The sequence below is a fragment of the Trachypithecus francoisi genome, unplaced genomic scaffold (genome assembly GCF_009764315.1).
Source record: "Trachypithecus francoisi isolate TF-2019V2 unplaced genomic scaffold, Tfra_2.0 Lachesis_group8, whole genome shotgun sequence".
Lineage (NCBI taxonomy): Eukaryota > Metazoa > Chordata > Mammalia > Primates > Cercopithecidae > Trachypithecus > Trachypithecus francoisi.
The window spans coordinates 68,874,289-68,900,165 of record NW_022681473.1 but is presented as its reverse complement, the minus strand read 5'-3'; the positions used below and the strand labels follow the sequence as shown (position 1 = coordinate 68,900,165).

Below are 25,877 nucleotides of genomic sequence, written 5' to 3'. Positions count from 1 at the left end.
TGATGTAAGATACAAATCTATGTCTAAATAAGTTTAAAAGAGCTGTTTCTGTAAGCATACATAACAAATTTAAGCAATTAGAAACCATTGTTTTTAATTTCAGCATTTCTTTTCTTAACATAATAAATAAAATATTGATTTTATAATTGCTGGCAGCTTAGATTTGATAGAATATGATAATGGTAATAATAGCAGCTAAGCTTTATTAAAGGTATTGTTTGCTAAATGTTTTTCATTTCCCTTGACATAATTTGTATATCTTATCTCGGTGGTCTGGGATGCCTTTGCTTCTGGAAAAACTCATTCTTTTAAAGCCGCATTAGAAATAGTTTCCTTTTTTTTTTCTTCTTTTTTTTGAGACAGTCTCGTTCTGTTGCCCAGGCTGGAGTACAGTGGCCCGAACTCGGTGCACTGCAGCCGCTGCCTCCTAGGTTCAAGCGATTCTCCTGCCTCAGCCTCCCGAGTAGCTAGGATTACAGGCACCCACCGGGACGCCCGGCTAGTTTTTGTATTTTTAGAAGACACGGGGTTTCACCATGTTGGCCAGGCTGGTCTCGAACTCCCGACCTCAGGTAATCCGCCCGCCTTGGCCTCCCAAAGTGCTGGAATTACAGGGGTGAGCCACCGCGCCCAGGCTTTTTTTTTTTTTTTCCTTTGGAGACAGGGTCTCACTTCGTTGCCCAGGCTGGAGTGCAGTGGCTCGATGTTGGCACACTGCAACCTCCACATCCCAGGCCCAAGCGATTTTCCCACCTCAGCCTCCGGAGTAGCTGGGACTTCGGGCGTGGGCCACCATCATGCCCAGCTAAATTTTGTATTTTTTAGTAGATTTCGCCATGTTGCCTGGGCTGGTCTCAAAACTTCTGAGCTAGGTGATCCGCCCGCGTTGGCCTCTCGAAGTGGTGGGATTACAGGCGTGTGCCACCATGCCTTTCCTTCTTTCCTTCCCTCCCTCCCTTCCTTCCTTCCTTTTTCTTTCTCTCTCGCTCTCTCTTTCTTTCTTCTCTCTCTCTCTCTCTTTCTTTCTTGATACGGAGTCTCGCTCTGTTGCCCAGGCTGGAGTGCAGTGGCGTGATCTCGGCTCACTGCAACCTCCACCTCCCAGGTTCAAGTGATTCTCCTGCCTCAACCTCTCAAGAAGCTGGGATTACAGGCGTGTGCCACCACGCCCCGGCTAATTTTTATATTTTTAGTAGAGACGGGGTTTCACCATGCTGGCCAGGCAGGTCTCGAACTTCTGACCTCAAGCGATCCACCCGCTTCGGCCTTACAGGCATGAGCCACCGTGCCTGGTCCACATTAATTCTTTTGAAAGACCAAAACAATGAACAGCTAGTTTCATGTAGGTTGTAAAACTTGACCTTGGATTTACTGACACTAACATGTGCACTATACCTTACAGTCCATAAAATGTTCCTGCATTATTTCACTCCATTGTCACATCTTTGTCAGGTTATTATAAATGCATTTGTAGTTGAGCCATTTGCTTAAGAACCAGAACTGTCGTCTGTAGCTTCGTTGCTTTATCATTGGTCTCAGATGTCTTTCTACTATACTATAGCTATCAGAGCAGGGATTGATGTCTTAAAGGATGGCAGCTTTTGTAAAACTGGAATAAGGGAGTACCGAAAGGCACCCCCAAACAGGAGAGGGGTGGCGCACAGCTTGAACAAAGGCAGTGCTCAGGAAACCTGTAAGCCGCATCGTGTACAGAAAAGGATGATGGGAATGTCAGCTGAGCCACTAGTCAAACCCCTTACAGGGCTCCGGGTTTTGCCTCTAGCTCTGGATCGCCCCGCCTCTGCCCTTTAACTTGTACTTCCTCCCTCCCTTCGCGCTGCACCGCGCAAGTCTCTTAGCCACTCCAAGGCCACCAGCCAGCCTCCCAAAGCTCCCATTGGGTTGCCCACCCTTTCAATCTCGGCTCCTCCCACCAGAGGCCCCGCCTCCCACAAGCGGCTCTCTTGTTTCCGTTCTTCCGGCGCAGGAGGCTTAGGCCGCCAAATCAGGCCGTACAGTGGCGGGGCAGTCGAGCAACAGGAAGCGGTCGCTCTTTCCCCAAACCCCACTGCCTTGTGGGATCTCGGCAAGTCATCCACCCACTCCCGCGCCTAGACAAATTTTCCGGATCCGTCCACCCCCCCACCACCCAGTGTACGGAAGCTGAGAGGGCCCGCAGGCAGGCATGGCGGCGCACCTTAAGAAGCGGGTTTATGAGGAATTCACGAAAGTGGTTCAGGTAAGCTCTGGCGGGAAAGATCCAGAACCGATCCGGACCAGGGTAGATTATCCAAAACCCATGCACTTTGCTAGAACAGAACAGGCTCCATACGCCCGTGTTAAGTGCAGACTTGTTGATAATCTCTAATATTGCACGTTAGTGGGCGTGTTAGTTTGCAACCGCTGTTGTTATTAATATGTGAAGTCTGACAGAATTTTAAAAAAATTATTAGGAGAAACAGTGTTTTTTAATTTGCGAAACTATCTTATCCGTTATCTCATTTTATTCTCTCATATAACTTTGCTACTTCGCGTTATATTAGCATCCTTGTTTTCCAGATGTGGACATTGAGCCTTCCGGAGGGGTACGAGGATTCACCAGTTAGCAGCAGAGACCCTTCTAGCCTCCCCACCCCCACGTTCCAAAAAAAACCTCTCAGGGACCAGTTGGAATATACACAAGGTTCTAAGGGGCTGAAAGAAGGGTCTATAGAATTCCTTCAGGCGCAGTCTAAGCAGGGGGGAGTCACAGACTTCATAGGGCAAGAACTCTCCACTGGTGGAACGGCTCACTTAGGAAGGAGGACAGTACCTTTCTCACCATGAATTTGTGACAGGTGGACAGAGCCCATGTCAGAGCGGTCAGTGATGCTCCGTGTGTCTCCATGTAGATGTTGCTAGGGTTGATCCCAAATCATCCTAATGTCTTATTTCTCAGATTTTAATGTGTATACAAATCACCTGGGGACGTTGTTCAAATGTCGATTCTATTTGATAAATCAAGTAGAGGAGGTGAGGCAAGATTCTGCATTCCTGACATGCCCCCAGATTCATGCCAATGCATCGGCTGCATTCATAGATCCTTAGACTTGTAGAGTGGCAAGACAGAGCATCCGGCAGGATACTGATCCTTAAACATAACATTGATTCATTCATCCAGCAGTAAAATATGTTAATACATAATATAAAATTTAGAATTTTAACAATTTTAAGTGTAAAGTTCAGTGGCATTAAGAACATTAGTACTGTAGTACTGTTGCGCAATGTAATTTCCTTTCTTCCCAACCTTCCTGTTGTTCCCATTTCCCAAGAGTGCTCACCCCTCTTCCACCCATCCTCACATAACCAGATATGCCATGTGTTCATGTGTCTGCATATCTCCAAACTCTTGCACTGGTTGTCTCTTTTATACAGAATACATGCCATTCTTCCCTTTCTTTTTGTTCTCCACCCAGTGGACTTAACATTTGTGCTGCAAGACCCAACTGAAACCTTGTAAAGAGCTTAGTCTCTTCTTCACCTGTTTCTGTAGCATTCTGTGATACTAATCTTTTTGTACTTTTCGTTCAGTGCTACTGTAATTACCAGTGTACCTATCTTCCCACCAGTCTGAGGTCCTTGATGGCAGAGGTAATGCCTGGTTCGTCTCCATGTCCTGGAGATGGACAGTAGGGCCTGGCTCACTAAAGTGTTATTAGTGGTTGAATGACAGTTGATATTGGTTGTCTTCTCCCTTACATAATACTTAGGGAAAAAATTCCTAGCTTTTGACCTAACTACAGCTTTGATAAGACTGAAAACTGAGTTTGAGAGGAATAGGATAGAAATGGCTAAGAATTTTAAGGGAAGAGCTAATTTCTTCACTTAATTTTTCATCAGTTGTTAACATGAAGTGATTAAATGAGATCTTAGTGCTTCTGTTCTTTTTTCTCCGCTGAAAAGATGAGGAAGGAGAACTGATATGTGCCTAGCACTTATGTATATGTATAATAAAGTTATGTTTAATAACTTAGATTTATCGAATAGCTCTGTGATAATAAAGTATTGATATGCCCTCCTATAGAAGGCCTTCCCTAGCTATTAAGTTGTTATTGAATACAAATTCCTCTGACTCCAAAGCCCTTATTCTTTTTATCATGTCATACTGTGTTCTTGTCTAGAATAATTCTAGTCTCTTTTCTATGGAAATGTGAGTTTGTAAGGAGGTGATTGCTCAGTACATAAAAATGCACTGTTAAGGAAATTTATTTTATTTTGTTGTTATTATTATTATTATTTTAAATAGAGACAGGGTTTCACCATGTTGCCCAGGCTGGTCTCGAACTCCTGGGCTCAAGGGATCCTCCTGCCTTAGCCTCCCAAAGTGCTAGGATTACAGGTGTAAGCTGCTAAGCCCATCCGATATTTGTTTCCTTTTGTTTTGAGATGGAGTTTTGCTCTTTTTGCGCAAACTGGTGTGCAATTGCACAATCCTGGCTCACTGTAACTTCTGCCTCCTGGGTTTACACGTTCCTCAGCCTCCTGCATAGCTGGGACTGCAGGCATACACCACCCCCCCCCCCCCCCCCCCGGCTAATTTTTGTATTTTTAGTAGAGGCGGGGTTTTGCCATGTTGGCCAGGCTGGTCTTGAACTCCTGGCCTCAAGTGATCCCGCCTGCCTCAGCCTCTCAGAGTGCTGGGATTACAGGCGTGAGCCACCACGCCCTGTCTGATATTTGTTTTCTAATAAAGAATGGACTTTGGGAGACTGAAGCAGAGGGATCACTTGAGGCCAGGAGTTTGAAACCAGCCTGGGTAACATGGAAAAACCTGTCTCTACTAAAAATACAAAAATTAGCTGGGTGTGGTGACACGCATCTGTAATCACAGCTAGCTGGGAGTCAGGGAGGTGAATCGCTTGAACCTAGTAGGTGGAGGTGGCACACACCTACAATCCCAGCGTGTTGGGTGTCAGTCAGAGAATTATTTGAACCTAGGAGGTGGAGATTGTAGCAAGCCAAGATTGCACCATTGCACTCCCGCCTGGGCGACAATGTCTTGCTCTGTCTCAAAAAAATGGAGTAGATCCTTCGTGTTATCTCTAAACCCAAAGGCTACCACAATCCTCAGAGATAAATAGAGCAAAATGTTGGTGTAAGGCTGGGCATGGTGGCTCATGCTTGTAATCTCAGCACTTTGGGAGGCTGAGGTGTGAGGATTGCTTGAGCCCAGGAGTTAGAGACCAGCCTGGGCAACGTAGAGAGACCCCATCTCTAAGAAAAAATAAAGTATACCTATTTTACAGAGAAATAAACTGAGACTTGGAGAAATTAAATGACTTGCCTAAAGTCATAGGAGCTAGTAAAGGCAAAATTGAGACTCATGACCTTGTCACCAACCCGGTACTCTTTCAAGTTTATAACACTATATTTTCCTAAGTCTGTCAGCTAAATATATTATTTGGTATAATGGAAAATTATTTCCACCAAATGAGGCAAAGTTATATTTGCAGATTCTGTGTTTTCAGTTTTCTCTACCCCTTGCAGCAACAACAGGAGGAAATTGCTACTAAGAAACTCCGACTAACAAAACCAAGTAAATCTGCAGCACTCCACATAGATCTGTGTAAAGCTACCTCCCCAGCAGATGCTTTGCAATACCTGCTCCAGTTTGCCAGGAAGCCTGTGGAGGCAGAAAGCGTAGAGGGAGTAGTCAGGATTCTCTTGGAACATTATTACAAGGTAAGAAAATCTTGAGGATCTGATGGGAGTACATCATGGGAGTTATATCATGTCTGCAGAATGGTTAATATTACAAATAAATAAGGTATTCATTAGCAGGCTTTTACTGAGTGTCTTCCATGTGCTAGGTACTATGGATACAGAGATAAAAAAGATGCAGATCTTGTCCTCAGAAAGTTACAGTATAGTAGATGGAAATAAAACGTGTCAATGATAAAGTGCATCATACTGCTGAAGTTACTGTGAGTGCAGTATGTGCAGAGTGCAGTGGAAGCACAAAAGAGGAGTTAACATCAGTCATGACCCATTCATCTCTGGAATGTGGTCCCCTTAACATCCTGCTGTTCCTGTCCTAATTCATGGCCCTCATATCTAATTGCAGTAGCCCTCTTTTTTAATGAAAAATAATTTTTTTTTTTTTTTGAGACAGAGTCTCACTCTTGCCCAGGCTGTAGTGCAGTGGTGCAATCTTGGCTCACTGCAACCTCTGCCTCCTGGGTTCAAGCAATTGTCTTGCCTCAGCCTCCTTAGTAGCTGGGATTACAGGCACGTGCCACCATGCCCTAATTTTTGTATTTTTAGTAGAGATGGGGTTTTGCCATGTTGGCCAGGCTGCTCTCGAACTCCTGACCTCAAGTGATCTGCCTGCCTTGGCCTCCCAAAGTGTTAGGATTACAGGTGTGAGCCACTGCGCCTGGCCGAAAAAATTTTCTTTGAGACAGAGGCTCACTGCCACCCATCCTAGAATTCAGTGGCACCGTCATAGCTCACTGTAGCGTGGAACTCCTGGCTTAAGTGATTCTCCTGGCTCAGCCTTCCAAGTAGGTGGGACTACAGACATGTGCCACAACTCCAGGCCAAGTTTTGCTTTTTTTTTTTGAGACCAAGTCTTGGTCTGTCTCCCAGCCTGGAGTGTAGTGGCGCAATCTTGGCTCAGTGCAACCTCCGCCTCCTCGGTTTAAGTGATTCTCCTGCCTCAGCCTCCAGAGTGGCTAGGACCACAGGTGTGCGACACCACACCCAGCTAATTTTTTTTGTATTTTTAGTAGAGATGGGGTTTTGCTGTGTTGGCCAGGCTGGTCTCATAGTCCTGATCTCAAGTGATCCATGCACCCTGGCCTCCCAAAGTGCTGAGATTACAAGCGTGAGCTACCATGCCCAGCCCAAAAATCATTATTATTATTACTATTATTATTTTTGAGACAGGCTCTTGCTTTCTCTCCCAGGTGGGAGTGCAGTGGTGCTATCACAGCTCACTGTACCCTCGACCTCCAAGGCTCAGTTGATCCTCCTGTCTCAGCCTTCTGAGTAGCTGGGACTACAGGCATGTACAGCATGCCCAGCTAATTTTTGTATTTTTTTTTTTTTTTTTTGTAGAGACAGGGCTTTCTATGTTGCACAGGCTGATCTCGAACTCCTCGGCTCTAGCAATCCACCCACCTTGGGCTCCCAAATTCCTGGGATTACAGGTGTGAACCACGACACCCAGCCCCCAAATTATTAAGCTTATGGAAAAATAGATAAAATACTGTAGTGACCTACCAAATACCCATTCCTAGAATTTAACAGTTATTAGTAATTTTGTCAAATTTGCTCTATTTGTTTCGCTGAATTTTATTTTATTATTATTATTTTTGAGATGAGTCTCACTCGGTTGCCCAGGCTGGAGTGCAATAGCACTGTCCGGGCTCACTGCAACTTCCGCCTCTTGGGTTCAAGCAATTCTCCTGCCTCAGCCTCCCGAGTAGGTGGGACTACAGGCACGCGCCATCATGCCCAACTAATTTTGTATTTTTAGTAGAGACGGGGTTTTACCATGTTAGCCAGGCTGGTCTCGAATTCCAGACCTCAGGTGATCCACCTGCCTCGGCCTCCCAAAGTGCTGGGATTACAGGCGTGAGCCACCACGCCCAGCCTTGTTTTAATGAATTTTTACAAGATATGTCATTTTTTTCTAATTATTTCATTACATATCTATTAAAAAGGGATATCTTTTTGTTGTTTTCTTTTTTTCCTCACTGCTGTGAGAAAGTAGAGGAACTTTTTATTTTTTAACGTAGCTACCTAACCATAATGAATAAAGTTAAGTAATTCTTTAATGTCATCTAAGAATTAGTTGATATTTAGATTTTTTTAGTTGTTCCCCCAATATCTTTTTATAGTTGATATGTTCAAATCAAAATGCAAACCAGGTCCCCACATGGCATTTAGTCTTTTTAAAAATCTACAACAGTTACTATTTTGGTGACATTGATTTGATGAAGAAACTGAGACGGTTCTTTTGTAAAATGTCTTGTTTTCCAAATTCATTTACTTTTTTGAGGATTAACTTGTTCCTCTGTTCTCTGTATTTATTATGAACTGAAAGTTAGACCTGTAGGCTTTGTTATATTTAGGTTAAGTATATCTTTGAAAATTTTAAGACTATGTTATAAATGATGACTTGTGCTTCATATTGCAGCCATCAGCATGCAAATGTCACCGTTACACTGAGGTCTTCCTTTACCCTTCTGTTTCGTATCGAAACTGCCTATCCCCACCCAGCACTTCCTAGTCCCCTTCCTTAATTTTGTTTTCTCCATGGGACTTACCATCTTCTAATATTCTGTATAATTTCTTGTTAATTATGTTCCTTGTCCATTTCCCCATACAGGAACATAAGCTTGCCTTGAGCAGGGATTTTTATTTTTTTTAATTGTTGTTTCTGGAGAATCAAGAACAGTGCCTGGTAAAATAAATATTTGTTGAATTAATAAATGAATTGACACTTTTTACTCAGCAAATAGATATCAGACGTTCTGGGCACTGGACAGTGTCCTATTAGCACAATTATTAAGTTTTATGCTTTGCAATTGTTTGTCATATGTGTCTATCTCCTTCAGACTTTGATCTCCTTAAATTTAGAGGCTGCAGATCCATTAATCTCTATCCCAGTGCCTGGCAGGTTCCTTGGAACACTGAAGGGACATTATAAATGTTTCACTTATGTTTTACATGAATAAAATGAGACTTTCTTTTTTTGTTGTTCTTTCTTTTCTTTAAAAAATTTTTAAAAAATCGTATCTATCTATCTAGAGACTGGGTTATGAGACTGGCTAAAGTTTTGTATTTTTGATAGAGATGGGGTTTCACCATGTTGCCAAAGGCTGGTCTCAAACTCCTGGGCTCAAGCGATTCATCTGCCTCAGCCTCCCAAAGTGCTGGGATTACAGGCATGAACCACTGTGCCTGGCATCTGTTTGAGTGTTGCTGTTTCTCAGTCTAGAGTGCAATGGCGCGATCACTGCTCACTGCAGTCTGGACTCCCAGGCTCAAGCCATCCTCCCACCTCAGCCTCCTGAGGAGCTGGGACCACAGGCGCATACCACCACTCCCAGCTAATTTTTTCTTTTTAATTTTTTTTGTAGAGATGGAGTCTCTCTGTATTGCCCAGGCTGGTCTCGAATTCCTGAGCTCAAGTAACCCTCCTGCTTGGCCCTCCCAAAGGATTGGGATTACAGGTGTGAGCCACCACATCTGGCCAAAATCAGGATTTCTGTTCTCAAGAAGTTTTCAATCTCACAGTGATCTATTTTCCGTTAGTCTTTTTCTTAGCAATATCTACCATTATTATTATATTAAAGTTCTGTTACCAATGATAATCTATATAATACTTCTAAGAGCAGTTAACATTTAGTTTGCTTGTTAGAGTTTGTAAAGCACTTTCCATGTGTAATATTTTATTTAATCCTGATGATAGCACCATTGTTATCTCTAAATTCCAGATAATGGAACTAAGCTTAGATCTGTTTAGTATTCAAGGTCACCCAGCTAGTAAATGGAAGGTATGGATTTGAACTTGGTTTTTTTTTTTTTTTTTTAAAAACCTTTTGTTATGGAACATTTCAAATATATACTATGTAAGTAGAGAGAATAGTTTAATTAATTCCCATGTATCCATTACCCGGCTTCAAAATTTACCATTTTGTGGCCAAACTTGTTTCATTTTCCCTCTTCCCTCCAATCCACTTCTACTTCTTTACCCTCACCTTCTCCACCAGATTCTTATGAAAATAAATTCCTGGCATCGTATTATTTTAATCATAAATTTCGATTTATATCTTTAAATGGTGAAGACTTTTTTTTATTATACTTTAAGTTCTAGGGTACATGTGCACAACGTGCAGGTTTGTTACATAGGTATACATGTGCCATGTTGGTTTGCTGCACCCATCAACTCATCATTTACTTTAGGTATTTCTCCTAATGCTATCCCTCCCCCAGCCTCCCACTCCCCGACAGGCCCTGGTGTGTGATGTCCCCCACCATGTGTCCAAGTATTCTCACTGTTCAGTTCCCACCTATGAGTGAGAACATGCGGTGTTTGGTTTTCTGTCCTTGTAATAGTTTGCTGAGAATGGTGGTTTCCAGCTTCATCCATTTCCCTGCAAAGGACATAAACTCATCCTTTTTTATGGCTGCATAGTATTCCATGGTGTATATGTGCCACATTTTCTTAATCCAGTCTATCGTTGGTGGACGTTTGGGTTAGTTCCAAGTCTTTGCTATCGTGAATAGTGCTACAATAAACATATGTATGCATGTGTCTTTATAGTAGCATGATTTATAATCCTTTGGGTGTATACCCAGTAATGGGATTGCTGAGTCAAATGGTATTTCTAGTTCTAGATCCTTGAGGAATCGCCACACTGTCTTCCACAATGGTTGAACTAATTTATGCTCCCACCAACAATGTAAAAGCTTTCCTATTTCTCCACATCCTTTCCAGCATCTGTTGTTTCCTGACTTTTTAGTGATCACCATTCTAACTGGTATGAGATGGTATCTCATTGTGGTTTTGATTTGCATTTCTCTGATGACCAGTGATGATGAACATTTTTTCATGTGTCTGTTGGCTGCATAAATATGGTGAAGACTCTCAAAAAACAATCTTTTGTCATGTCTAAAAGCAAAATTTAACTCAGGTGTTCTGAAGTCAGCTCTCAAGCACTTTAATCAGTCCATGCTGCGTGCATTAATCAAGTGGACCCTAGCTCCAAAAGAAATGAAGAGGGATGCCAGATGGACCCAGTTCTAGATTGGTGACCATAGGGTTTTTTACCCTTTCTTCTGTTCTGTCCAGAAATGAGGTATCTTATATTAATATTTTAGTGGATAAAACTACTCTGGCTTCTGCTTTTTCCTATTTTGTTTTTTTTTGTGATCAGGCAGTAGTATCTGAACTTATTTCACACAATTGATTTTTCACTTATGCTACTGTGCTAGTAGCTATGGAGGATGCAGAGCCATGAGACATGTTCCTTGTCCTTTAGGGGCTAGCAGTGTAGTCAGCAGACCATATATGTAGTATGTAGATAGTAAGTGCTAAAGTTTTCCATTTGCTCATTTTTTCATTTGCTCAGCATGTCTGAATACTTACTCTGTGCCAAACTTTGTGCTTTATGTTGGTAATAGAGATGTATCTGATGTAATCCCTGATCTGAGTCTTGAGTAAATAAGAAATGAATTAATAATATACTGTTTCAGGTCTTCTGAAAGGGGTAGGTTATGATATTCAGAGAAGGGGGTAATTAATTTTTGGAAGCAGTGTTCCAGAAATGCATTATAGAGTGGTAGCGATGCTTGAGAAAAGTCCTAAAAATAGATTTTGGCCAGTTGGAAAACAGGGGGAAAGACATTTTAGTTGTGAGCAACCGTAACATGGGCATGGAGATGTGAGACACACTATCACATTAGAAGAAATGCAACTAGTTTGGCTGGTGCAGATTTTAGGTTGGGAGCTCATCAAGAGATAAGACCAGAAGATTTGGAAGGGATCCTATTCTAAAAGGCCTTGTATTCTACCTTGTCAGTTTTTGTTTTAGAAATGTCACTCTGAGGGAAAGTATGGAGGATAAAGGAATTGGATGACTGGAGTTAGAGTGACCAATTAGAAGACTCTAAGTTTGGAGAAAGGTGATGCAAGCCTGAACCAGGACAGTTTTAATGGTCAGAAGAAACAATTATTAGATAAGGCTTCCCTGGAGGTAATTCTGCTTTTAGCTCAGGTGTGAAGGAGATCATTTATGTGTCATAGTAGAAGGAGTGCTAAGGGATTATTTCAGAAAGTAAAAGAACTTGAGTAAAGTACCCAGATGGATAAGGAATGTCACTAGGTTAGATGCTGTCATCTCTTTTTTTTTTTTTTCATTTATTTTCTCCCCCCTCCCTTCTTTTTTTCCTCACAAGGTCTCACTCTGGACTGGAGTGCAGTGGTGCGATCACGGCTCACTGAAACCTCCACCTCCCAGGCTTATGCAATCCTCTCACCTCAGCCTCCCAAGTAGCTGGAACTATAGGCATGTGCCACCATGCCTGGCTAATCATGTCTTAGTTGTGGTAACAATTAAAATTTATTTTCTTTTCTTTTTTTTTTTTTTTTTGAGGCGGAGTCTCGCTCTGTCGCCCAGACTGGAGTGCAGTGGCCGGATCTCAGCTCACTGCAAGCTCCGCCTCCCGGGTTTATGCCATTCTCCTGCCTCAGCCTCCCGAGTAGCTGGGACTACAGGCGCCCGCCACCTCGCCCGGCTAGTTTTTGTATTTTTAGTAGAGACGGGGTTTCACCGTGTTAACCAGGATGGTCTCGATCTCCTGACCTCGTGATCCACCCGTCTCGGCCTCCCAAAGTGCTGGGATTACAGGCTTGAGCCACCGCGCCCGGCCTAAAATTTATTTTCTTAACCATTTTAAGTGTGCAGTTCATGTGTATTAAGTACATTCATATTGTTATGCAGCCATCACCACCATCCATCTCCAGAACTCTTTTCATCTTGTAAAACTGAAACTGAAACTCTTTCCCATTAAACAGTAATCCTCCATTGCACCCCCTCCAGCCCCTGGCAACCACTACCATTCTACCTTTTTTTTTTTTTTTTTTTTAAGACAGAGTCTCAATCTGTCGCCCAGGCTGGAGTGCAGTGGCATGATCTCGGCTCACTACAACTTCTGCCTCCTGAGTTCAAGTGATTCTCCTGCCTCAGCCTTCCGAGTAGCTGGGACTAGAGGTGTGCGCCACCATGCCCGGCTAAGTTTTGTATTTTTAGTAGAGACAGGGTTTTGCCATGTTGGCCAGTCTGGTCTCAAACTGCCTGATGTAGGTGATCTGCCCGCCTCAGCCTCCCAAAGTGTTGGAATTATGAGCCACTGTGCCCGGTCTCATTTTACATTTTGTCTCTGTTATATGCATAATAAGTGGCATAGCATGCCAACGCTGTATCTATGCCATCTATTGTCCCTTCCCCTGCTTTAGGCCTCCTCATTGTGCCTGGTGACCTCCTTAGAAACTGAATATAGGAGGTGGGGAGTTGGTCTTATTTGAAAAGTACCTCATCCTTTGAGCATACACTTAATTAATTTTGTCTTTAGTATAGAAAGATGATCTATTCTCAGCACTGGCAAGGTACTTTTTTTCCCCTCTCATTTCACATATATTTATTGATCTTTTTAGTGTCAGATGTTGTGCTATATTGAGATATGGCAGTGAACAAGAGAGCATTCCTTTTTGTCTTTGGAAGAAATTTCTTACCACAGGAATTTTGGTGCCCATTAGAGACCACCTCTCACTCTCTAAGCTAAAACAGCCAGACTATTTCTTTGTCAGTCTCCCCTGCAGCTCGGGCCCAGGCACAAGACTTATACTCAGACAATCACACTTGCCTCCTCCAGACTTTTAATCAGGATCTGGTGATTCAAAAAAGCAGGTAGGACTGAGCGCCGTGGCTCACACCTGTAATTCCAGCGCTTTGGGAAGCCGAGGCAGGAGGATTGCTTGAGCTCAGGAGTTTGAGACCAACCTGGGCAACAAAGCAAAAGCTCACCTCTACTAAAAATTTTAAAAAAGTGGCCAGGTGTGGTAGCATGTACCTGTAGTCCCAGCTACTTGGGAGGCAGAGGTTGGAGGTTCACTTGAGCCCAGGAGGTTAAGGCTCTAGATAGCCGTGATTGCGCCACTGCACTGTGACCTGGGAGACAGTGAGACCCTGTCTCAAAAAAAAAAAAAAAAAAAAAAAAGGTAGAATGAAAAACTCTTTCTGGTGATAGCAGTAGTAGCTGCCACACTCACCTTCCAGGGACTCCAAGAGCAGTGGTGCTGGCAGCAATGTTGTATACCCAGTGTTGTTGGTGCAAGTTGCTGTGACTTGTGTCTAACATGACTACTCAGTGGAGGTCAGGTACTTTTTATGCCAACAGCACATTTTTTATTAGAAGTTAGTGACATCAGAATGGCATAGAAAAGTTCTCATTCACTTTGCAACATTTGGATGTAATGTATCAACTGAGAAAGCCGTCTCCCCCCCTCAGAGGTTGCAGTGAGCCAAGATCGCGCACTGCACTCCAGCCTGGGCAACAGAGTAAAACTCCATCTCAATAAATAAATAAATAAGTAGCTATCTCTCCAGAAGTATATAAAATTAATTTTTCAGGAATGATGCCATAGAATACTTGGATCATTGAATCTCTTTTGGGATGTTCGTTTTCCATATTCCTGTTTGTTGGTTAGCTAAGTGTAAAGCATCAAAGTGACAATTGCTTCTTTTTTTCTAGGAGAATGATCCATCTGTGAGACTGAAAATTGCATCATTGTTGGGTTTACTATCAAAGACAGCAGGATTTTCACCAGACTGCATTATGGATGATGCCATTAACATCCTGCAGAATGAAAGTAAGTTGCAATTTAAAAGCTCTGTAGTCAGAGCAGAAATCTTTAGTTCTTTCTTATAGAAGTTAGGACAAAATTTTGTTGTGTTGATTGTTATTGAAAAGGGATTTGAGGATAATTTAATGAAACCATGTATATATATTTACATTGGAGTAGAAGTACAGTTTATCTCTTAATAACTGTCATTTATTGGCCAAGTACCATATATTTGAGGTAGTTTACATATGATATAGATATTATTGTCCCTTTTTTTTTTTGCTTGTTTGTTTTTTATTTTGCGGCAGGGCCTTGATATATTGAGCAGCCTGACTCCAGGCCGGAGTCCGGAAGTCCAGACATGTTAATGACCCTTGCTATGTATTACCCTATTGCTTTCTAAAAGGATTATTTCAGCTTACAGTGAAACCTGTAACTGAACATGTAGTACTTGTTTCATCAAGAAACTTTTTTTTTGACGGAGTCTCACTCTGTCTCCCAGGCTGGAGTGCAGTGGCACGATCTTGGCTCACTGCAAGCTCCGCCTCCTGGGTTCACACCATTCTCCTGCCTCAGCCTCCGGAGTAGCTGGGACTACAGGTGCCCGCCACCACCCCCGGCTGATTTTTTGTATTTTTAGTAGAGACAGGATTTCACTATGTTAGCCAGGATGGTCTCAATCTCCTGACCTTGTGATCCGCCAGCTTCGGCCTGCCAAAGTGCTGGGATTACAGGCATGAGCCACCACACCCGGCCAAGACATATTTTTAAAAGCACTAAAACAGGCTAGGCACAGGTTAGGCTAGGCCTGTAATCCCAAAACATTGGGAGGTCGAAGTGGAAGGATCCCTTGAGCCCAGGAATTTGAGACCAGTCTGGGCAACATAATTAAATCTTGTCTCTACAAAATATTAAAAAATCAGCCAAACCTGGTTGCTCACACCTTAATCCCAGCTGCTTGGGAGGCTAAAGTGGGAGGACCGCTTCGACCTAGGAGATTGAGGCTGCAGTAAGCCATGATCATGCCACTGTATTTCAGCCTGGGTAACAGAATGAGACCCTGTTTCAAAAAATAAATTAAAATAAAATAAAATAAATACAAGCACCAAAAGAATAACATTGCTTCAGTACAGAAGTATCATTTTTTCCCATGGAAAATTCTTATGGTAGCTATGTGAGAAGTGACATTTTAAGGATAACTAGACTGGGCGCAGTGGCTCACGCCTGTAATCCCAACACTTTGGGAGGCTGAGGCGGGTGGATCACGAGGTCAGGAGATCGAGACCATCCTGGCTAACGTGGTGAAACACCGTCTCTACTAAAAAGACAAAAAATTGGTTGGGCATGGTGGCGGGCACCTGTAGACCCAGCTGCTTGGGAGGCTGAGGCAGGAGAATGGCGTGAACCCGGGAGATGGAGCTTGCAGTTAGCAGAGATCGTGCCACTGCACTCCAGCCTGGGTGACAGAGCGAGACTCCGTCTCAAGAAAAAAAAAAAAAAAAAGGGATAACTAGGTGTTCAGTGGGGAGTGGGGTCAAGAATGGAGTCAGGTGTGGGGGAAGGCATTCTACGTAGAGAAGTTAGCCTGAGCAAAGATAGAGGGACATGGAATTTTAAGTAGTTGGAAAAAAGAGTGTTAAAGGAGACCTGAAAGAGATGAAGCTAGAAAGATAGGCAAGGGTAAACATCATGGAAGGCCTGGTGTGTATGTGTTATATGCCTTCTAGGATATTTGGACTTTATCTTGAAGGCAATGGAAAACGTTTTTTTCTTCCTTTTTTTTTTTTTTTTTATTTGAGACAGAGTCTCGCTCTGTCGCCCAGTCTGGAGTGCAGTGGAGCGATCTCGGCTCACTGCAACCTCCGCCTCCGGGGTTCAAGCCGTTCTCCTGCCTCAGCCTCCTGAGTAGCTGGGATTACAGGCGCCCGCCACCATGCCTGGCTATTTTTTGTATTTTTAGTAGAGATGGTATTTCACCATGTTGGTCAGGCTGGTCTTGAATTCCTGACCTCGTGATCCGCCCGCCTCGGCCTCCCAAAGTCCTGGGATTACAGGCATAAACCACCGTGCCTGGCCTTTTTTTTTTCTGTTTCTTAGTGTGAAAAAACTCTTGAATCAATACAGCACTAAACATTTTTGGAGCGCACTATGTATATAGAACTGTACTCTATCCTGTGGAGAGCTCAGACATTTAAACATCATGATCCCTTTAGGAAATTAGCTTTTAGTGGAGGGCATGAAGGATCACACAGTAGAACCCAGTTGACAAAAGTCTACTTTTTTTTCTTCTGTTTTTTTAAAGACTGAGTTTGCTCTGTTTCCCCGGCTGGAGTGCTGTGGCGCAATTACGGCTCACTGCTGCCTTGATCTCCCAGGCTCAAGTGGTCCTCCTACCTCGGCCTCCTGAGTAGCTGGGACTCTGGGTGCACACCACCTGGCTGACTCATTTTTTTCAGATTTATTTTTGTAGAAACAGAGTCTCCCTCTGTTGCCCAGGCTGGCCTTGAACTCCTGGGCTCAAGGAATTCTCCTGCCTTAACTTCTCAAAGTGCTGGGATTACAGTTGTGAGTCACTGCACCTAGCCAATCTGCATTCTTTACCCAAGTAAATTAGTTTATATAGTTATCCCCTTTTGAAATTCTCCAAGCCAACTTTCCATCTCTCTCTCTAGAGTCTCATCAAGTCCTAGCTCAGCTGCTGGATACTTTGCTTGCAATTGGCACTAAGCTACCAGAGAATCAAGCTATCCAGATGCGATTAGTGGATGTGGCCTGCAAGGTAAGAGTATAATGCTCTTCTTTCTTGAACTGCTTTGCATTACTGGAAAGGTGGTAAGAGCTATAAAATCTACTCAGATCTATCCTAAACCGGTAACTGAGGACTGCTGAGGACCTTTAGTGGTTTTAAGAGCTACCTCATTTTTTTGTCTCTTGGTGTTGGATTAGGAATAAAGTTAAGTACACTTGTTACAAAATGAATTTCCTCATCCTTTCAAAACAAGTGAAAATAATTACAGTACATAATTACTGTGTATATTGTGCCTAATAATGCACTCTGCTTGTTATGGTGCTTTGTATTCAGTTTTTCATTTCGTCCTCACAATCCTTCAGGTAAGTACTGTTATTTCTGTTTTACAAAGGTGAAAATTAAGATTTATAGAGTCTGATTTGTCTAGGTTTGCACAGCTAGGAGGTTGCAGTACCAGGGTATAAACTCTGTTTTTTCTGACCCCAAACTTGTTTTGTTTTTATTATGCCTTGTTGCTTCAATAAACAGGCAAACTATACACAAGTAAATGTATGGGAAAAATTTTGTACATTCTTTTTTTCTGATTTTAAAATAAATACATGTATTAATATGTTAATTGTGCCTTTTGATTTAATTTGGAGGTTAATTAGCCTCTTTTTGTGTATACACAGCAACCCCTAGAACCTTGTATAATTGATTTTACTTTGTATCTTTTTGATAACTTTGAGAATATAAAAAAGTCAAATGCATTTGAATTGTGTTAGAGTATTATATTCTTGAAATTAGAAAGCTATTTCAGAGTCCCAGGAAAGACTACTTGATTTATTGTAAAAAAACAAATATACATAAAAACAAAAACAGTTTGACAAGTACAATACTAAAAGTTTAAATAGGGCCAGGTGTGCTGGCTAACACCTGTAATCCCAGCACTTTGGGAGGCTGAGGTGGGCGGATCCTTTGAGATCAGGAGTTTGAAACCAGCCTGACCAACATGGTAAAACCCAATCTCTACTAAAAATACAAAAAAAATTAGCTGGGCACGGTGATGCATGCCTGTAATCCCAGCTACTAGGGAGGCTGAGGCAGGAGAATCGCTTGAACCTGGGAGGCGGAGGTTATGTGAGTGGAGATTGCACCACTGCACTCCAGTCTGAGTGGTAGAGTGAGACTCTGTCTTTCAAAAAAAAGGAAAAACTAGGGATTATGTGTGTGGGAGAGTGAGTACATCTCCCCTGTGAGAGAAAATATGTATCTGTGAAGTTTGCTTCTGAGAGTTGTCATAATGAGTGGGTTGTGATATCTGCAGTAACTTTCTTAAATCTGCTGTAAATATATTTTTAACTATAAGATTTTATATTATTATATACTTAAATATATTTTTTAAGAATTTGTAGTCATAGAAAATTTGGGGGCCCGGGCGTGGTGGCTCAAGCCTGTAATCCCAGCACTTTGGGAGGCCGAGACGGGTGGATCACGAGGTCAGGAGGTCGAGACCATCCTGGCTAACCTGGTGAAACCCCATCTCTACTAAAAAATACAAAAAACTAGCCGGGCGAGGTGGCAGGCGCCTGTAGTCCCAGCTACTCAGGAGGCTGAGGCAGGAGAATGGCGTGAACTCAGGAGGCGGAGCTTGCAGTGAGCTGAGATCTGGCCACTGCACTCCAGCCTGGGTGACAGAGTGAGACTCCGTCTCAAAAAAAAAAAAAAAAAAAAATTTGGAAAGAAAAATGCATTCATAATTCACTACCCAAAGGTAATCATTATTTGTCTTTTGATATATGGCTTTCTGATTTTTTTTCTGTATGCAAATCATTTGCTGTTGTTTTTTCTTTAAACACATTGCTGTAATCATGTAATTTTGCTCCTTTTTTGCTAACATAAGTATTTTTCTTGTATGTGTTTTATAAACATAATTTGTAATGGCTGTGTAATATTGTATCCAATAATTAAACCATACTTTTTACTTAACTATTCACCTATTACTGAATTTACATTGCAGCCATTTATTTAATTGGAAGTAATACTACAGGGAATATTGCTAGTCTAAAATATTTTCTGTATTTAAAATTATATCTGAAACACAGACTATCAAAAGTAGAATTACTGAATTACTAATTGAAAACATTTACAGGCTGGGTGCGGTGGCTCAAGCCTGTAATCCCAGCACTTTGGGAGGCCGAGACGGGCGGATCACGAGGTCAGGAGATTGAGACCATCCTGGCTAACATGGTGAAACCCCGTCTCCACTAAAAATACAAAAAAAACTAGCTGGGCGAGGTGGCGGGCGCCTGTAGTCCCAGCTACTCGGGAGGCTGAGGTAGGAGAATGCCGGGAACCCGGGAGGCGGAGCTTGCAGTGAGCTGAGATCCGGCCACTGCACTCCAGCCTGGGCAACCGAGCGAGACTCCGTCTCAAAAAAAAAAAAAAGAAAACATTTACAATTTATTTTCCTTTTTTTTTTTATTTTTAGAAGAATAGAGTCTGGGTCTCATTGTGTTGCCTAGGCTGCTCTCGAACTCCTGGGCACAAGTGATCCCCCAACTTTGACCTCCTGAAGTGCTGGGGTCACAAGCATGAGCCACAGTGCCTGGCCTAGAATTTTTTTAAAGGCTGTGTTCTTTATTTTTTTGAAAAAAAGACAAGGGTCTTGCTATGTTGCCCGAGATTACATGCGTGAACTACTGTGCCCAGCTAAGGCTCTTAATACTTTTTGTCAAATTGCTTTCCAAAGTGTTCCAATTTGTATGCCCACAAGCAGTATATGAGAGTGCCTAGTTTCACTGCTTTATTCTAGCTTTAAATATTAATGTTTAAAAATCAAAGATAAACCTGTTAATTTGGTATGTGGAAAATGATACTTCATTTTAAAAAAATCTCTTTTTTGAAGAGACTGCTAATGAGGTTTCTTTTTCATGTTTTTCCTTTATTTGTATTTCCTCTCATGGGAATTAACTTTTTATGTCCTTTGCCAGTTAAGCATATAGAGTTTGTGTGTGTGTTTTTTAAAATCATTTATAGAGGTTCCTGTTTTTTCTTGAGACAGAGTCTCTCTCTGTTGCCCAGGCTGGAGTGCAGTGACGTGATCTTGGCTCACTGTGACCTCCGCCTCCTGGGTTCAGGCAATTCTCCTGCCTCAGCCACCTGAGTAACTGGGACTACAGGCACGTGCCACCGTGCCCAGCTAATTTTTGTATTTTTAGTAGAGACGAGATTTCACCGTGTTAGCCAGGTTGGTCTTGGTCACCTGACCTCGTGATCTGCCCACTTCGGCCTTCCAAAGTGCTGGGATTACAGGTGTGAGCCACTGCACCCAGCCTGTAGAGGTTCTTAATAGGGTAAAAATTAGAACTGTTTGTCAATGGCAAATCTGTCACAAGCTTTTTCAGACTATAGTAATGAAGGCTATCTATGATTCATAACTACAACCACTGTTTCTATTGCCAAATGCCATTTTGGTTTATGACTTTATCATACAATGTGCCTAAAAGTTTTTTGTTTTGTAATTGAGGTATAATTTATATACACATATTTACTCTTGATAGAAAAGAAACAAAATATGTTTTCTGACCACAGTGGGATGAAATTATAAATTAATGGGAAGAAATTTAGTAAACCCACAAACGTGGAAATTAAACAACATACTTTTCTGTGTAACTAATGTGTCAACGAAGAAATCAAAAGGGAAATTAGAAAATACTTTGAGATGAATAAAATAGAAAATGATGCAGCTAAAGCAGTGCTTATAGAAGTTTACAGTTGTAAGTGCCCATCATAAAAAAAAAAGAATAAGGATCTAAAATCAGTAACCTAACCTTCCAGCTTAAGACCCTGGAAAAAGAAGCGCCCATTAAACTTAAAGCATGTGAAGGAAGGGGATACTAAAGATTAGAGTAGAAATTAATGAAACAGAGAATAGAAAAACAACAGATAGTCAACAAAACCAAACTTACTTTTCTGAAAAGATCAACAAAGTTGACAAACCTTTAGTTATATTGACCAAGAAAGAGAGAGAAGACTCAAATTACTAGACTCAGAAATGAGAGGACCAGAAGATGGACATATTAGAAAAAAAAAAAAAAAGGAAAAGCGAGGATACTGTCTAGGGTGGTGGCTTATGTCTGTAATCCCACAGTTTGAGAGGTCAAGGCGGGAGGGTCACTTGAGCCCAGGAGTTGAACAGCCTGGGTCACATAGGGAGACACATATCTACAAAAATCAAAAAAAATTAGCAGGGTATGGTGGCTTGTACCTATAGTCCCAGCTACTTGGGAGGCTGAGATGGGAGGATTGCTGTCCCTGGGAGGTTGAGGCTGCAGTGAGCTGTGATTGTGCCACTGCACTCCAGCCTGGGTGGTAGAGCAAGACCTTGGCTCAAAAAAAAAAAAAAAAAAAAAAAGATATTATTACAGACCTGACAGAACTAAAGAGGATTATAAGTTAATATTATGAAAAATCGTAGGCTGGGTGCAGTGGCCCACGCCTGTAATCCCAGCACTTTGGGAAGGTGAGGTGGGCAGATCAGGAGGTCAGGAGTTTGAGACCAGCCTGACCAACATGGTGAAACCCCGTCTCTACTAAAAATACAAAAATTAGCCAGGTATAGTGGTGCATGCTTGTAATCCCAGCTACTCAGGAGGCTGAGGCAGGAGAATAACTTGAACCTGGGAGGCAGAGGTTGCAGTGAGCTGAGATTGTGCCATTGCTCTCCAGCCTGGGCGACAGAGCGAGACTCCATCTCAAAAAAAAAAAAAAAGAAAAAGAAAAATTGTATACCAATAAATTGGATAACTTAGTTGAAGTGGACAAATTATTAGAAAGACAAAAACTACTGAAAATGACTAAAGAAATAGACAATCTGAATAGATCTATGACAAGTAAAGTAATTAAACTAGTGATTAAGAAAAACAAGTAAACAAATCTCTACAAAGAAAAGCTCAGGCCTCGATGGCTTTACTGGTGAATTTTACCAAATATTGAAATAAGAATTAATGAAAATTCTTTACAAACTCTCCCAAGAAATAGAGCAGGAGAGAACACTTCCAAACTCATTCTATGAGTTACCTGAAACAGACAAAAGACATCACAAGAAACGAAAGCTACAGACCAGTGACTCTTAGGAATGTGGATCCAAATATCTTTAACAAAATACTAGCAAATCAACTCTAGCAGCATACAAGTAGGAGTATATACCATAATCAAGTGGGATTTATTCCAGGAATGCAAGGTTGGTTTAGTATCTGAAAATAAATGAATGTAATACACTATCGAGGATAAAAAACATGATCATAACAATAAATGAAGAAAAAGTACTTAACAAACTCTTAACACCCTTGTATTGTAAGAACGCATAAAATATCTTGTAATATTTTTAGGCTTTTAGGATAGTATAGGTCAGGAATAGACTGGAACTTCCTGACCGTCATAAATAGAATCTAAAAAAAAAATACTGACAGGAAACATCATACTTAATTTGGACAGATTAAATGCTTTTCCCCTAAAATGAGAGACAAAATAAATAGGTCATTATATTTCTCTTCACTTCTGTTTAACATTGTACTAAAGGTTCTTGTCAGGGCTATTAGGCATAGAAAAGATATAAAAGGCCTCTATGTTGGAAAGGAAAAAGTAAAATTATCTCCTCATATTCACAGGTGACATAACCTTGTATGTAGAAAATCCTAGGGAATCCACTAAAAAACTGTTTGAAGTAATAAATGAGTTTAGCAGGATTGCAGGATACAAAATCAGCCTACAAAATATAAATTTTATTTATATACACTTGCAGTGAATAATATGAAAATGAAATTAGGAAAACAATTCAATTACAGTAGCATCAAAAATAATACTTATGGCTGGGTGTGGTAGTGCCTCTTGCCTGTAATCCCAGCACTTTGGGAGGTTGAGACAATAGAATCTTTTGAGCTCAGGAACTGGAGACCAGCCTGGGCAACTCAGTGAGGTCTCATCTCTACTAAAAATTGAAAAAATTAGTCGGGTATGGTGGCACATGCCTGTAGTCTCAGCTCTTTGGGAAGCCGAGGAGAGAGTTGTTTGAACACAGGAGGACAAGGCTGCAGTGAGCCTTATAAGCCTTGATTATGCCACTCCACTAAGCCTGGGCAGCAGAACGGAACCCTATCTCTATTAAAAAAACAAAACAAACAAAAAACACTTATGAATAAATCTAGCAAAAGAAGCACCAGTAATATCTAGATACTATGGTACTATATGAAGGTAGATGTAAAGATAAATGGAATAAAATTGAGAGTCAAGGCCAGGCATGGTGGCTCACGCCTGTAATCCTAGCACTTCGGAAGGCTGTGGTAGGCAGATCACTTGAGGTCAAGGGTTTGAGACCAGTCTTGCCAACATGGTGAAACCCTGTCTCTACTAAAAATTCAAAATTAGCCAGGTATGATGGCACACACCTGTAATCCCAGCTACTGGGGAGTCTGAGGCAGGAAAATCGCTTGAACCCGGGAGACGGAGGTTGCAGTGATCTGTGATTGCACCAGTACATTCCAACCTGGGCGACAGAATGAGACTCTGTTTCAAAATTTAAAAAAAGTAAAAAAAAAAAAAAAGAATTGAGAGTCAAGAAATTGGCCAGGTGTGGTGGCTCACACCTGTAATCCTACTACTTTGGGAGGCTGAGGTGAGCAGATCACTCGAGCCCAGGAGTTTGAGACTAGCCTGGGCAACATGGCAAAACCCCATCTCTACAAAAAATATAAAAACTAGCCAGGAATGGTGGTGCGCGCCTGTAGTCTCAGCTACTTGGGAGGCTGACATGGGAGGATTGCTTGAGCCTGGGAGGTTGAGGCTGCCAGTGAGCCGAGACTGTGCTACTGTAGTCCAGCCTGAGTGACACAGCAAGACCCTGTCTCTAATGAAAACAGAAGAAGAAGGAGAAGGAGAAGAAATTAACTCGTGTGTCTTTGGTCAACTGATTTTCTATATGGATGCCAGTACCATTCAATGGAGAAAAAAATTGTCCTTTCAATGCATGGTGTTGGGACAAGTAAAAGAAGGAAGCTGGAAACTTCCCGCACACCATGCAAAAATTAGCTCAAAATGAATCAAAGACCTGAATATATGTGAGCTAAAATTATAAACCCCTAAGAAGAAAATATAGTGGTAAATTTTCATGTCCTTGGATTTGGCAGTGGATTATTAGATGTAACAAAAGCACATGTAATAAAAGAAAAAAGTAAATAAATTGGGTTTCACCAAAACTGAAAACTTGTTTTTCAGAGAAAAGACAACCCACGGAATGGGAAAAAATACTTGTAAATCATATATATAATGAGGTAATTGTATTTTTTTTTTTTTTTTTTGAGTCAGTCTTACTTTGTCATCCAGGCTGGAGTGCCGTGGTGGCTTGACCTCAGCTCACTGCAACCTCTGCCTCCCAGGTTCAAGTGGTTCTCCTGCTTCAGCCTCCTGAGTAGCTGGGATTACAGGCGTGTGCCCAGCTGTTTTTTGTATTTTTGGTAGAGATGGGGTTTCGCTATGTTGGTCAGGCTGACCTCAAATTCCTGACCTCAAGTCATCTACCCACCTTGGCTTCCCAAAGTGCTGGGATTACAGGTGTGAGCCACCTCGCCTGGCTGGTAATTGTATTTAGACTATTTAAGGAACTCTTACAACCCAGTAATAAAAATACAAATAACCCAATTAAAAACATGACAGAGAAGGGAAAGTGGCAAATTTAAAAAGAAAAGTATTAAACTAACATAAGCAAAAGATCTGAATAGGTATTTCTCCAAAGAAGATACACAAAAGAGATAAACACACAACATAAAAGCTTAACATCACTTGTCACTAGGGAAATGCATATCAAAACCACAATGAGCTGGGTGCTGTGGCTCACGCCTGTAATCCCAGCGCTGTGGGAGGCCAAGATGGGTGGATCACTTGAGGTCAGGAGTTCGAGATCGGCCTGGCCAACATGGTGAAACCCTGTCTCTACTAAAAATACAAAAATTAGCCAGGTGTGGTGGTGGGCGCCTGTAATCCCAGCTACTCGGGAGGTTGAGGCATGAGGCTCGAACCTGGGAGGCGGAGGTTGCAGTGAGCCAAGATCTTCCCATTGCATTCCAGCCTAGGTGACAGAGCAAGAGTCTGTCTGAAAACAAAGAACAAAAAACCCACAATTAGATACCATCTCACATTTCTAGGATGTCTGTAATAAAACTGCCTCCCAGGCTCAAGTGATCCTCCTGCCTCAGCTTCCCAAGTAGCTGGGACTACAGGTGCATGCCACCACGCCTGGCTAATTTTTGTATTTTTTGTAGAGATGGGGTTTTGGCGTGTTACCCGGACTGGTCTTGAACTCCTGAGCTCAAGAGATCTGTCTGTCTCAGCCTCCCAAAGTGCTAGGATTACAGGAGTGAGCCACTGCGCCTGTTGTTCACTCAGCTGCTTTCAGAAACAGTGTGGCAGTTCCTCAAAAAATTAAAAATAGCCTTACCATAGGACCCAGCTGTTCTACTTGTAGATACCTACCAACAAACTGAAGCATATTAACTCGGAAGTTTGTATATGAATTTTTATTTTCCCCCAGATGGAGTCTCACTCTGTTGCCCAAGCTGGAGTGCAGTGGTGTGATCTTGGCTCACTGCAACCTCTGCCTCCTGGGTTCGAGAAATTCTCCTGCCTCTGCGTCCTGAGTAGCTGGGACTACAGGTGCTCGCCACTACGCCTGGCTAATTTTTTTGTATTTTTAGTAGA

The 25,877-nt window shown here is 42.0% G+C and overlaps 1 protein-coding gene across 3 annotated transcripts in view; it reads left to right on the top strand.

Annotated features, from left to right (window-relative positions):
* The first annotated feature begins 1,943 nt into the window (after positions 1–1,943).
* INTS4 (integrator complex subunit 4) overlaps positions 1,944–25,877 on the top strand; it is a 110,278-nt gene continuing 86,344 nt past the window's right edge. Inside the window, exons 1-4 of one of the 3 annotated variants that reach the window (XM_033205904.1) lie at positions 1,944–2,239; positions 5,508–5,721; positions 14,305–14,422; positions 17,068–17,174. In XM_033205904.1, the coding sequence (XP_033061795.1) occupies positions 2,214–2,239; positions 5,508–5,721; positions 14,305–14,422; positions 17,068–17,174 (465 nt within the window). In that variant the 5' untranslated portion in view covers positions 1,944–2,213. The remainder of the gene's footprint in view (positions 2,240–5,507; positions 5,722–14,304; positions 14,423–17,067; positions 17,175–25,877) is intronic. The other 2 variants (XM_033205903.1, XM_033205905.1) reach the window with 2 other exon arrangements.